The sequence below is a fragment of the Plenodomus lingam genome (assembly GCF_022343315.1).
Source record: "Plenodomus lingam strain CAN1 chromosome Unknown scaffold_20, whole genome shotgun sequence".
NCBI classification, from domain to species: Eukaryota; Fungi; Ascomycota; class Dothideomycetes; order Pleosporales; family Leptosphaeriaceae; genus Plenodomus; species Plenodomus lingam.
The window spans coordinates 557,553-570,009 of record NW_027093974.1 but is presented as its reverse complement, the minus strand read 5'-3'; the positions used below and the strand labels follow the sequence as shown (position 1 = coordinate 570,009).

Here is a 12,457-nt window from a genome sequence, read left to right as displayed (position 1 = left end):
TCTATTATTACCCCCTAATAATAATTATAGTAGTAGTACCTAATTTATTTTACTATTAAAGGTAGAGTAAGTGTTTAAGCTTTAGAAGTAAAAGAACCTTAAAGAATAGGAGCTATAATACTAAAAAAGTAAGGTAATTAAGCTTTATAAGTAATAGAAGCTTACTAAAGCTTAACTTATAGAGGAGCGTTGCCTAAATTAAGTAATTACTAAGAAAGAGTAGGAGGAGAAAGCTACCTAAAAAGCTACTATATATAATAAGTAGAAAACTACTAAGTAACTAGAAAAGTAACTCTAAAATAATATTAAAATATCCTAAATAGGTAAGAGGTAAATCCTTAAGCCTCCTACTATTATACTAGCTAAGGTAGTTAATAAGGAGCTAGTAGAAGAGGATATAGTAGTAGAGGTAACTTTATAGCGTGGGCGCCTAATTAGACCCCCTAAAAAGCTACTTATATAATCTAAAATATTTAATCTACTCTAATAGATCTAATAATCGCGACTCTAAGAAATCTTATAATAATAGCTATTATAGGTGGCGCAATATCCTCATTTAGTGGGTGGTGGATTTTGGTGTTGGTGGGCGCTCGGTGGGGGTGGGCGCTCGGTGGTGGATCACGTTACACGCTAGCCGAGCACCTATGTTGCCTCTGATTGGCTATCGCCAGAGGCGTTGCTTTCAAAACGCTGACATATCCATACTTTCACCACAACATAATGAGTCGAATTTTTGTTGTTATCGAACAGGTAGCTTCGATGGTATTGGTAAGATAGTTGTGAAGCGTATTACTGTGCATTTGACTCAAACTCAATGATTTGATGTCCGGCTAGCGGATACGCCTGTGTGGTATATACTCTGCTCATCTTGCAAGTCTTTCAGCTCGAAATCAAACCCTTGCTTATCTTGTCTGTTTTGAGGCGCAAAAGGAGCCTGACTTCGATCGGATGAGCCATCGTGTAACCTCTCCAAATCCTCGTCCGACGTTCCATCATGCGCACTGTTCAGGCTAAAAGCTCCACGTTGTGGCTGGCTGCCAACGGTGAAGAAACTAGGGCGTTGTGGCACTGATCGTTTGCTGGGACCTGAGCTGCTGCCACCATGTTCCTGTCGAAACTTCCGCAATGAGGGCACTGAAGAAGCGATGCATGCTACCCCAGTTTCAATGTTCGAACATAGCATTGTGTGCGCTACCCAGACTAGTGCAAAGTGTCAGTATTTGCGATTTACTTGGTATTAAGAAAACATGACTCACATTGTAGGTCTGTTAGCCCTTCAAATTTGTTGACATAAGGTATACGAACCATCGTGATGATAGATGCACTTTGTATCATTAGTTGCAGCGTCAATATGTTGGAAATTAAATTCTGTGCCATAGAAAACACTTACACCGAAGCAAAGGAAAGCAGGCCAAATGCTTGTAGCTTTGCCTGTTTCTTCATCTGCGTATTCCATAATATGATAGCCGGAACAACAACAAGAGCTAGATCTGTGACAATTGTCGAAACTGTTGCGACGTGGCCAATGACAACGAAGGTGTCCACTGGCGCACAAGTGGCTTTCCCGCTGATGATGAGTTGAGGCATCCAGATAGCTTGTACGGGACGACAGTATGTAAGGGTGCCGACAAAGGTGACGAAGAACGAAGCCCAGGTGATCGCCAGGAGTACATATACGGTGATGCGAAGGTTGAGCTTTGTGGAAGCGATGCGCATGATAGTAATGCAAATCGAGGACTTCACTGTGGCGAGCGCGAGAACGTAGGTCAATATCCATATAATGTAGTACTCCAGAGCTTCAGCGCTTTGCCATGCGTTCAAATCTGCCTGAAGCCTTCCCAGGCCAACAAGGACACCATATATTGCGAGGCCGGTCGCGGCTGTGTACGCAACCTAAAGCTCGCGTTAGCCAGTGCCCATTATATCCCTTGCGTCTGAATGCTGTGAGGTCGAGCGAGATGGAGCAAACTTACAGTACCAGCAATGATGAATGCATCGTCGAGGCCAAATGTTCCCTTGGCCAATCGAGTGTATGTACGAAGAGCTACAGTTATGGCCGAAAGAATCCAGAAGGCTGAGGATATAACCAAGATTGCTAGCGGTAGACCATCCGGCCAGATAAGTGTCTGATTGGGATCGATTTGCCCAGGCATGGACATTTGAACTATCGTACTGCTCTGGGGGATTTGCGACCTCGAGTTGCTAGCAACGCCAGCCTGGAGAATGCCTTCACCTAAAAGAAGGAACAGTCGGCTGCAGAAGTGGCACTTTTCATCGCAGTCTTCTGTCACCGTGCACTTTTATTGTGGAGTCGAAGATTTGCCGGTAACCTGGTAGAAGCCCAGAACAGGTGGACAGGAGACGAGGCCGGCATAAGGCAGCGAAAAGAACCTTGCATTGCGTACGGTAAGAATGATCCCAAGTTTCAAGAACCATTCTCGCTTTGACTTTTGTTGCGCCTTCCTAAATTCGACGTTACCAACTGTGCCGCACATAATAGACCCACTATTACCATACCGGCACAGTGTCCTGAATTAGGCAATGAATAGCGGCCGCTAGGTCAACGACGTCTCGTCACGGGTGGCATGGCGGAGCGCGTCCCGATGAAACGCAGTAGAAGCAGCCCATTGGATCGTCGTTGTTGAAAATCCAAGGCACTACAAAAGTCATAGGCGCCCTCCCGCGGCATCATCATTGCATTCGAAATCCTAATGTGTATCCATGACTCGCGTTCAGGATATGCTCGGGTACTGGGATCCGAGTCAGTTGTACTGACTACCTAATAGTACCTAATCTTGGCGTGAGCTGAACATTGAGAAGTGCTCATTCAACAGTGGCGATCAAAACGCCCTGGACAGATTTTACCGACACAAAATCAGAGAGACTGGCCAATGAATGTGTATTCTTTGGTAGAGTGTTGCAAGCATTCGCCAGCGAAATCAGTCAACAGTGTCAAAGTCATGGCCCCCTTTTTAGTCATTGGATGATGAAGTTTATCACGTTTGATGACCAGATTTTAGTAATCCTTTGTAATTGAAGTCTATGCAAGCGCAGGCCAGGCTTAATAACCGTGTCTTGAATGACTCGAAAAAATTCATCACTCAATGACTACACGCACGCCCTTGTTATCCTTGGTGCAGGGTACAAACATGTCGTGGTGGTATCGAACATCATCCTCGCTCGTGTCAGAAAGATGCATATGAGGGATAACACGGAGTACCAGAGCCGCAAGACATAGATGGAGTTCGCACAGAGCAAGACTTGTACCCAAAGTTAGTTGAGACGGCCTCCACGAGAGAGATGGACTTACTTCATGCCCAAGCAGGACCGACTCCCTCTGGAGAAGGCAAGCATTCCTTTCTCAACATCCTTTCTACGTTGATTATTTTCATCTAACCAGCGTTCTGGAATAAACGACTCTGATTCTGGGAAAGTCCTCTCATCATGATGCGTAACAAAAGCGGACATGCCTATGGCATAGCCTCGGGGAAGTACGTATTCGACAGACCGCTTGTTCCATTCTCCGCGGTATAAAAGATTTTCCTCGGTTGGGACACGAGCTGTGCGGCTGGACACACCATAGGAGAGCCTCAACCCTTCTTGTATCACAGCGCCCAAGTACGGCAAAGTCTCGAGGACGGGCCATGGTGGCGATTTCCGTGGGTTGTCCACCACAGTTTGCAGCTCAGAAGTAAGTTTCTGTAGAATAGCCGGCGCCATCAAAAGGTGGTAGGTGATGACTGACAAAGCCCAACTTGTGGTCTCAGTCCCGGCGCCAACAACCGCCGCAGCTTCATCAGCCAGGCGTTGTGGCTCTTTATCAAGTAAATCTAGGTCTGAACGGAGCAGGGATCCAAAGATTGTAGGTCGCTCATATTGAATCCCGGCATCTAGATCAGCTTTTGCTTTTAGTACTCGATTGGGCAGATCAATCTGCAGCGTACGCACGAGTAGTGCAATATCTTTAGGCATATAATTGACAAGATACTTGCCCAATCCAATACTAGCTTTGGTCCATGGGAAGAAGCGAAAGATGAAGACTGGCCGGAGGATCGAAAGAGTCGGTTCACGGAAGTTGGGATACCAGCCCTTTTGATCCAGCAGACCGAACGATTCACCGAAACAATAGCCTGAAATTGCATCCGATGTGAAGCAGCTGTATGCTGTGGTGATGTCAAAAGCTTTGCCTTCTCCCGCTTGTGCAAGCAGCTTGTCACAAAGCTTCTGGACAAGGCCATGAACTTGAGGCTCAAGCTGAGAAATCATAGCACGGGAGAAGAACTTAGACAGAGGGATACGTCGCAGCCGATGGAGGTCGTGATCCACAGTACCAAACCCTGATTGACCAACTCTGCAGGTGAATTTAGACATTAGATGCTCAATGCAAAAAGCTGCGAGGATATACGAGGTGGCACTTACGCCGAACCATTGATTTGGTGCAGAGGCTTGTCCCGCTTTCGACCACCCACAGCGTATATCTCATCGGCGAAGCCGACATCACTGCAATGCACTTCATTTGGATTTATGCGCACAATTGGACCTAGGTACTAGTCAGAATCTTTCTCGACGAGCAAAACACATGGAAAAACTTACCATATTGGGCATGAAACTTCCTGATCTCCTTGGTGTAACCTCCAAATCTCACAACGTCGTGATAAAACTCTGGCAAGTATGTTGCAGCAGCCAATTTGGGTCCAGGAATACCGCTCAGAGGATGCAATGGTGAGATGTTATAGAGAGCCTGCAGGAGTTTGAAGATTATCCAGATGCCGACCAACCCAAGGATCGTAGGAGCCATGATGGATGATGAGCTCGACAGCGAGAACAGGTCTTGTACTGCCATGATACCAAAAGATGAGAGGATAGGAGAATGTTGTCGCATGCGTGGAAAATGGGGTTGGCTGTCTTCACATGCATGTACCCAATCGCGGAATGAGTTTGTCGGCGCAGCATGCAAATAGAGTTAACCATCGCACAACCCTGACTGTCCAAGTGGGAAGCCCCCCCGGCTGGCTTTTCCCTTGGGCTAACACGCCATCGCGGAAGAGGCGGTCGAAGCCGCCACTGGACCAGGGTTCCACTCGGGTAGTGAGTCGTGTAATGCCTATATACATAGGTGGTACGGTAGGTGCACATGTGTACTTTGTATGTAGTGCTGTGGCACAGTTTGTACCGTACTGTTGAAGGTGAGGTACCGGTATCCCGTGCCGAGACCATCAACACTTTCCAAGGTTTCCAATCGGCGTCCGGCCTTTTCATTGTACCAGCAAGATTCTGAGCAAGCCGCTCTCGGCAGGGGACACGTTCGGTGCTGCAAGCCCGCTCTCTACGTCGGAAATCATCTGCCCTTATTACCTCATCCGAATCCTTCGAGAACCAGCTGATGCGCTTGCCACTTGCGCTTGCTTGTATTCGTCGTTGGGCCGGCCAAGTCATCGTGAAAGGGGAGACCTTCACTTTGGTTCCTATACCTAGTCATTCAGGGCCATCAGTGTTCCCGCGACATCAATGGCGAACCTTTCTACGATACCATGAGCGCACCAAACGAAACCACTGTTCAATCCATCAGCCATGCACGATCCACTTCAGCAGGATCCCTTCATCACGTGGCTGCTGTACTACCCTTACCTACGGTACTACGGGCGGAGCGGATACCAGTACCGTCCCTCAAGCATGCACGATCAACGACTGGAAAAGTCCCGGAAAGGAGGAGCCATGAAATGCCTAGATACACGCGGAGAAGTCCACAAGTCTCCCAACGTTGAATGGGTAGGTTGCAGATGATGTTGTCGTCTGACCTGGGGAGAGAACATGAGCGGAATCGTTTCCGGTACCGGGCCCGGTAGGTAAAGATGTGCGCAAGGTGGGCCTGGAGCAAGATCTTCGCTTCTTTCCCTACCACTCGACTTACTTGCAGGACGTGTTTGACTACACCGCTTCAAATTGCACAGCGACCACTTGAATGTATTATTTGCAGAATGTCGTACCAAGCTATTGAGACGCAAACGCTCGATTCGGACTCTTCACCACCAAAGTCCAGCATGTGGCGGTCCCTATGGAACGACAACAAAGGAGCATGCCTTATACTTCTGGCGGAGCTGGCTGGGGCCTCGATGGATGCTATGGCCCGCTTTCTTCAACAGGGCGAAACCAAGTTCCATCCCTTCCAGGTAATTACCTTACAAAGCTCTCACGTCTTCACGGACAAGGCAGCTCACACGTTGTCATAGGTAATCGTCGCACGGATGGGCATCACGTTCATCTTGAGCAGCGCATACATGTGGTGGAAGAAGGTTCCCGACTTTCCACTTGGTGCTCGTAGTGTGCGAGGATGGCTGATCTTGCGCGCGTCATTTGGCTTTGGTGGTCTGTATTGCTTATATTGTGAGTCAGCCACTGCTCTCGGCCATGGGCCAAAGCTCATGGGTCACATACAGACTCTGTCCACTATCTGCCTCTGGCGGAAGCGACGGTATTTCGATTCTTGGTTCCCATCGTTACAGCTTGGGCGTGCTCGGTATTCCTAGGGCAGACTTTCACCCGAAAGGAACTTATTGCCGGCCTTGTCGCCCTGCTGGGAGTAATCATCATCGCGCACCCACCATGGCTCTTTGGTGAGGTAAACGATGAGCTTCATCCCAAGAAACCCTCGGGTATCGACAAAGTCACTCCTGCGCAACGCTTTATTGCTATCGTTGTGTCCATCTTAGGTGTTGCTGGAGCTTCTGGAGCGTACACCATGATACGCGTGATTGGAGATCGAGCACATGCGCTGATTTCTGTCAATTATTTTGCGCTTCTTGCCACGGTGGGCTCTACCATCGCCCTCCTCGCGATTCCAGGCATTGGTTTCCAAGAACCGCAATCCGCACGGGATTGGATATTGCTCGTTGCGATGGGTGTGCTTGGATTTGTTTTGCAGTTTCTACTGACTGCCGGCCTTCAACTTGATAAGAGCAGCAAAGCGACGAGCATGTTATATGTTCAGATCATCTTCGCTCTTGCATTCGACTGGGGTATCTGGGGAGTCATTCCAGGTGCATGGAGCATGTTTGGTGGTGCAATCGTGATTGCAAGCACTCTATGGAGTGCACTGCAGAAGCCGCGCGGAACTGTGGCAAAGAGCAAGGATGAGCCAGACGAGGAAAGCGCACTACTTGGTCCGGATACACAAGGGAGCCATGAGGCTATTCGTCGGGCAAGCGTCAGCGCTGAACGTTAACCCTCAGTGCTGCGTCCTGTGAAGCCATGGGCAATCAGGAAGGAGTTAAGGGAGTTGCTATTGATGTAACGAAGCACCAAGCAGCGAAACGAACCATAAAACGAACCATCAACTCATTATTAAAGTCCGGAGTCTATTCAATGCACTCTATGACTATGCTAATTGAGAAGTTAGAGTACATATACCGTTCTCCGTTGAATTCAGCAACGTAGAAATGCAACCCAGTATAAAAATCATTCATCTAAGAATCTTTCATGAGCTCCGCATATGATGTGGATAAACTATCAGGGCTGGAATCGATGATCAAGCTCAAATGTGTTAAAGGAATGGTCGTGCAGCTGCACACATAGCGAGGCATTCTGAAACTTGACCTCGAAGAAACCTTCGACACCGGCCTACAGCCAAACGAATTGTCGAATTACTTAGCCCAGGGGAGAGGGGGCACCATCGATACTATTAAGTTTATCGGTACAACAATTGCCAGGCGTTCTAGGGCTTGGTATTGCAACAACACGTGGCTCAGGGACCCGTGGCGGAGTCGGAGCAAGGACAATCAGGTAAATGCGATCAATTCAACCAAAAACAATACGACTATTCAAAGTGTACCAGTTCAACATCACGTGAGTAAATCCATTCTGAAGTGCGGAGCACTGTTAACCAATATAAAGTATATTTGCCCTATCTTGCACTGTGAGAACAACATACGCGCATGTGCAACGGCTCATCCTTCTCCCTGTGTTTGTATCAACAACACTGGTCTGGGGCTCAAGCGCTCAGCTCTTAGACACATTATGGTCACCCTTTCTCCTTCAACTCCACCTTGCTCATTAGTCGCCTCGGCATATCTTGCATGTCCTGCAAGTCAGCAAGTTTCCTTGGTTAGAACTCGTAGAGGCCGCTGAAGAGTAGCCGCCATGTACCGAGGGCGCGCGCGCTACCATAGGTCCAACACGCAAGGCCTGTTGTCTATGGCATATTTACCCTGAGGGCTGTGTTTTCCCATAAAGCCATTGACTAGAATGGGTACCGTCACAAATAGTGTATTCGGCTGGGTCACTGTGTGACTCGAGACTAACGACGCGACTATGATCCGCCAAGCGACGCCGCGTGCCTGGAATAGCATAGCGGACACGCGAGGGGAGGCCATGGTGGAGAACGTGGAGCACCAAATCCTCGTGGTGCGTAACCATCCGCGCCTATCTCCACTTTTTGAACGGTGATAAAATACCGAAGACCCCAATGAGGCGCAAATGTGAGACACAAAAAAGGTGTGATTCTACAGGCAGCATGCATATACACTACGTGAGGGAGGAGCTGTAACCTTGTTGCCAACACCGACAAGTTGCATGAACAGAGCCTTGTACACATGACTCTCCATCCCAACAGTGTATCGAATCCTCGCAATATAGCAGTATCCACCGACCGGCCAAGGACAAGACAAAACATGGTGCAGCCCCTGAACTACAGTGGTGCAGTCAGTGACATGTTTACTACCTCAGCACACTTACTTTGACGGAGAATCGGGGCGCCCCAACAAAGATCTGGCCCGGAGAAGAACATGGTAGCCGAAGAGCTCAGTTTGTTTCGCTTCTGAACGAATGAATGATAGGTACCGGTACCATATATCTCCTCCATCAGACAAAATTCCACGATCATTACGGTACCCCTTTTGTCCATGCGCACGGACTTAGTTTGACGCCCACACGACGTCTCAGGACGGCACGGTGGTACCCTATGGTATCCGCTTCTGTGTCCAGTTCAAGGTTAAACCCTTTTGCAGACACACCCCGACAGCCGGAATCATTGGCAACTCCCCACTCATTAGCGACATTCACTGGAGTAAAATACGCAGAATTTAAGCATCTTCGGCCATTGAAGCTCTTGCATCGCGTTGCAAAGCAGAAGATATCATCATATTTGTCAAATCTGCTGCAATGCGGCAAATTATCAGTACATGCCAATGGCGTGCGCTTCTTCCTTCGGTTCTTTTACCAGCTTGGCAGCCTCAATTCCTCACGATGGTAGTCTGTGAGCGGGTGGATTGATCGTATACTGAAACGATGAGTCTAACATCTACGCTCGGACTCCGATATCTTGGTGTCATGAAAGGAGAGTTTGAGTATTATACTGGTACTCAATATTTTTTAGTTTGACCAAACCAACTACCAAAGCTCACAACCGTTATACGGTATGAAGGCATACTTACCAGTTGGCTTTTGCAGATCGGGCGGAGTTTAGCTACGATAATTCGACTATCGCCACTCTGTTCCGTATTGAACAACCGCATGGGGCATGAGAAGGGGAACTTCTTCGATATTACTCTGTATTTGTACCCCAAGAAGCCCAGCCTGAAACTCCGATCCATCGACGATGTGGCCTTCTGAATAGCCAGGTACATGGGAACCAGTTGGCGACGGATCGATCACAGGGTTGCCACGATACGAGGCTTGACGACCATGCGTAGATGTGGCTGCGCCTGGGCTGGGCTTAGGCTTGGTATATTTACCAGATTGGTTTCCCATTCTGCGATTGACTTCGAAAGTACGTTCTAGCGTTCCAATTCTATCATACTTTCGCCTAGTTGGGAGATAAGGGGAGGGAGGCTAATAGATGTAGAGGAATATATATCAAGCTTGGGCTACAATGGAGAGGCGTTGTCAAACCAGTCTGCTCCTTCATCATGGCAGTTTTTAGTTCTCTTGTTTTTCTTTCTGCAGTCACTCTTTTCCCCACAGTCCACGCTCTCAACGCTTGTCCTAGTGCCGATACCGTCTTCACAGGCACGTCAGGCATTCGCTATCGCATCTGTCCCAATACCGACTTGACAGGCGGATCCCAGGAAATACTCCGCAATGTCGCATCTGTCACAGCATGCGCGCAACGATGCGATACGGCTATGAATTGCTTTCAAGCGGTTTACGATACACAGACCAAGGACTGTCACTTCAAGGCCTTCGCGGGCCTGAATTGGGTGGACAATGGTCGTTACGATGTTATTCAAGCTGAGCAGATCAACATTGCCAGATGCCCGTACAATGAAGCTACCTACACTAATAATGGCGTGAGTCCATATCACACCATCGAGATCAACAATCCTGACATTATATTGCAGAAAACTTTCAAAATTTGTCGTGATACCGACATTCGTGGTCCAAGCAAGCAGATGTTTAACGGCGTAACTGCACTCAATGACTGTGCACAACGCTGCTCGACCATTGATACTTGCGTACAAGCTGTATATGATGCAACTGGTCAGATCTGCCATATTAAGGCAGACGCTCGCACAGCTACCGGGATATGGTCCACTGACAAGCGATTCGATGTCATCCGTCTATATGTACCCCCAGCTCCAGCGGCAAATGGCGCGTGGTCCGATCTTATTCGTCTCCCAGTCATTCCAGTCGCCGCTTATGTAGTACCTGAAAATCCAACTGCGCAAAGACTTCTTGTATTTTCTAGCTGGGGGGCTGACTCTTTTGGAGGAGAGGGTGGGCGAACACAATTTGCTGATTACAATTTCAACTCGTGAGTACGTTATGCGCCGACGATTTCGACAATCCTCTGATGGTCGTATACATGTAGTGGCGCAGTGTCCCCACGTACCGTTGCGGATACAAAACACGACATGTTCTGCCCCGCTATCAGCTCCCTTCAAGATGGTCGCATCTTGATTCAAGGCGGCTCGGACGCGGCTAAGACAAGCTTCTACGATCCAAAGACGAATGCCTTCTCGGCTGGGCCTGACATGGAGATGGCGCGTGGATACCAGACTTCCGTCACCCTCTCAGACAACCGGATCTTCACCATTGGTGGTGCATACTCGGGTCCACGCAGGAGTAAGGACGGCGAAGTTTACGACCCTGCCAGTAACAGGTGGACTGCGTTGCCTGATGCGAAGGTTGCCCCCATGCTTACGACTGACGCCGAGGGTATTTGGCGTGAAGACAACCACGCATGGCTGTTCGCCTGGAAGAATGGATCTGTCTTCCAGGCTGGACCAAGCAAAGCTATGAACTGGTATGGTACCTCTGGCCTGGGTACACAAACTGCTGCAGGTATACGCGACCCCATTGATGATGCCATGTGCGGTACTTTCGTCATGTATGAGCCCGGCAAGATCCTATCCGCAGGAGGCTCTCCTGATTATACAAATTCAGATGCCAATGCTCGCGCCCACATCACCACCATCAACAACCCTAACGCCCAAGCCACTGTTGAGCGTGTACCTGACATGGCCTACCCTCGCGGCTTTGCCAACGCCGTAGTTCTCCCAGACAGTACTGTGCTCGTGACTGGTGGTCAACGCCGCTCCATGGTCTTCACGGACGACGATGGTGTCCTTTATGCTGAGCTTTTCAACCCAACCACGAAAACATGGAAGACACTTGCTCCTGAAGCTGTACCCCGCAACTATCACTCGGTCAGCATCCTTCTCTCAGACGGCCGTGTCTTTAGCGGGGGCGGTGGACTCTGTTACATTGGCAGGGTTGGCGCCAGCTCTGTGAACTGCAATAAATTGGTCGACCATGCCGATGGCCAGATCTTCTCGCCTCCTTACTTGTTCAATCCAAATGGTACACCAGCGACACGTCCTGTTATCTCCACACTATCTTCCACGACCGTCAAGGTCGGTGGACAATTAATCGTCGGGATAGGGACAGGTGCGGATGATCTGAAGTTTGCACTTGTCCGCATCGGCAGTGTCACACACTCTGTCAACAGCGATCAGAGGCGTGTGCCGCTGACGCGCATCAGCCGCAGTGAAGCACAGTACTATGTCACTTTACCGAGTGACAGTGGCGTCCTTATTCCAGGAGCGTACTATCTTTTTGCCATCAACGCACAGGGTGTACCGAGCATCGCGAGGACAGTACAGATCTTGTTATAAAATCCGATTTGACTACTGAATGACGCTGTGGCCGCTACGGCAGCGTCGCAGCATCATAGTATTGCTTTGATAGCGTTGGCCCTGGCGATAGACTTTGCACTTTATACGTGACAGTCTATGCGCTTCGGAATCATCCCCTCCTTCACTCAAAGATACCGCATATTTCTTATTATATTGTCTAGTGTTATTAAGTCACTTGACTCAGACATCTCCTGGTCCTGAGCCGAACAATTTACGTCTGTTCGTATACGTTCACCGCGTTAGTGCGCGTGTCGGCCGCTATATCCGCCCGAACTAAATCTTTCGTTTCAAGTTTATAATTAGAAATGTAATACACCCTACGGTAT

General features: G+C 48.8%; 6 protein-coding genes across 6 annotated transcripts; 4 read left to right on the top strand and 2 right to left on the bottom strand.

The window, feature by feature from the left end:
• Positions 1-811: 811 nt before the first annotated feature.
• On the bottom strand, positions 812-2,153 carry IAQ61_011167 (uncharacterized protein; the record flags this gene model as incomplete). Its single annotated transcript, XM_066099075.1, has 4 exons — positions 812-1,200; positions 1,257-1,324; positions 1,391-1,893; positions 1,974-2,153. The coding sequence occupies 4 exons, from the start codon at positions 2,151-2,153 to the stop codon at positions 812-814; spliced, it is 1,140 nt and encodes a 379-aa protein (XP_065950594.1).
• A 944-nt stretch (positions 2,154-3,097) lies between these two features.
• On the bottom strand, positions 3,098-4,798 carry IAQ61_011166 (uncharacterized protein; the record flags this gene model as incomplete). Its single annotated transcript, XM_003843667.2, has 4 exons — positions 3,098-3,260; positions 3,311-4,351; positions 4,420-4,540; positions 4,594-4,798. The coding sequence occupies 4 exons, from the start codon at positions 4,796-4,798 to the stop codon at positions 3,098-3,100; spliced, it is 1,530 nt and encodes a 509-aa protein (XP_003843715.2).
• Positions 4,799-5,383: 585 nt separating this feature from the next.
• On the top strand, positions 5,384-7,222 carry IAQ61_011165 (uncharacterized protein; the record flags this gene model as incomplete). Its single annotated transcript, XM_003843666.2, has 3 exons — positions 5,384-6,170; positions 6,231-6,384; positions 6,438-7,222. The coding sequence occupies exons 1-3, from the start codon at positions 5,853-5,855 to the stop codon at positions 7,220-7,222; spliced, it is 1,257 nt and encodes a 418-aa protein (XP_003843714.2). The 5' UTR covers positions 5,384-5,852.
• A 26-nt stretch (positions 7,223-7,248) lies between these two features.
• On the top strand, positions 7,249-7,916 carry IAQ61_011164 (uncharacterized protein; the record flags this gene model as incomplete). Its single annotated transcript, XM_066099074.1, has 4 exons — positions 7,249-7,346; positions 7,397-7,430; positions 7,746-7,842; positions 7,891-7,916. 4 exons carry the CDS (start codon positions 7,249-7,251, stop codon positions 7,914-7,916), a joined length of 255 nt encoding a protein of 84 aa, XP_065950593.1.
• A 376-nt stretch (positions 7,917-8,292) lies between these two features.
• Positions 8,293-8,704, top strand: IAQ61_011163 (uncharacterized protein; the record flags this gene model as incomplete). Its single annotated transcript, XM_003843665.2, has 2 exons — positions 8,293-8,400; positions 8,609-8,704. Coding segments are annotated over 2 exons (204 nt in total), but the record flags the coding sequence as incomplete, so codon positions are not given.
• Positions 8,705-9,678: 974 nt separating this feature from the next.
• IAQ61_011162 (uncharacterized protein) lies at positions 9,679-12,110 on the top strand (the record flags this gene model as incomplete). The annotated part of the gene is made up of 5 exons (XM_066099073.1): positions 9,679-9,763; positions 9,839-9,887; positions 9,983-10,283; positions 10,335-10,747; positions 10,805-12,110. The coding sequence occupies 5 exons, from the start codon at positions 9,679-9,681 to the stop codon at positions 12,108-12,110; spliced, it is 2,154 nt and encodes a 717-aa protein (XP_065950592.1).
• Positions 12,111-12,457: the final 347 nt, after the last annotated feature.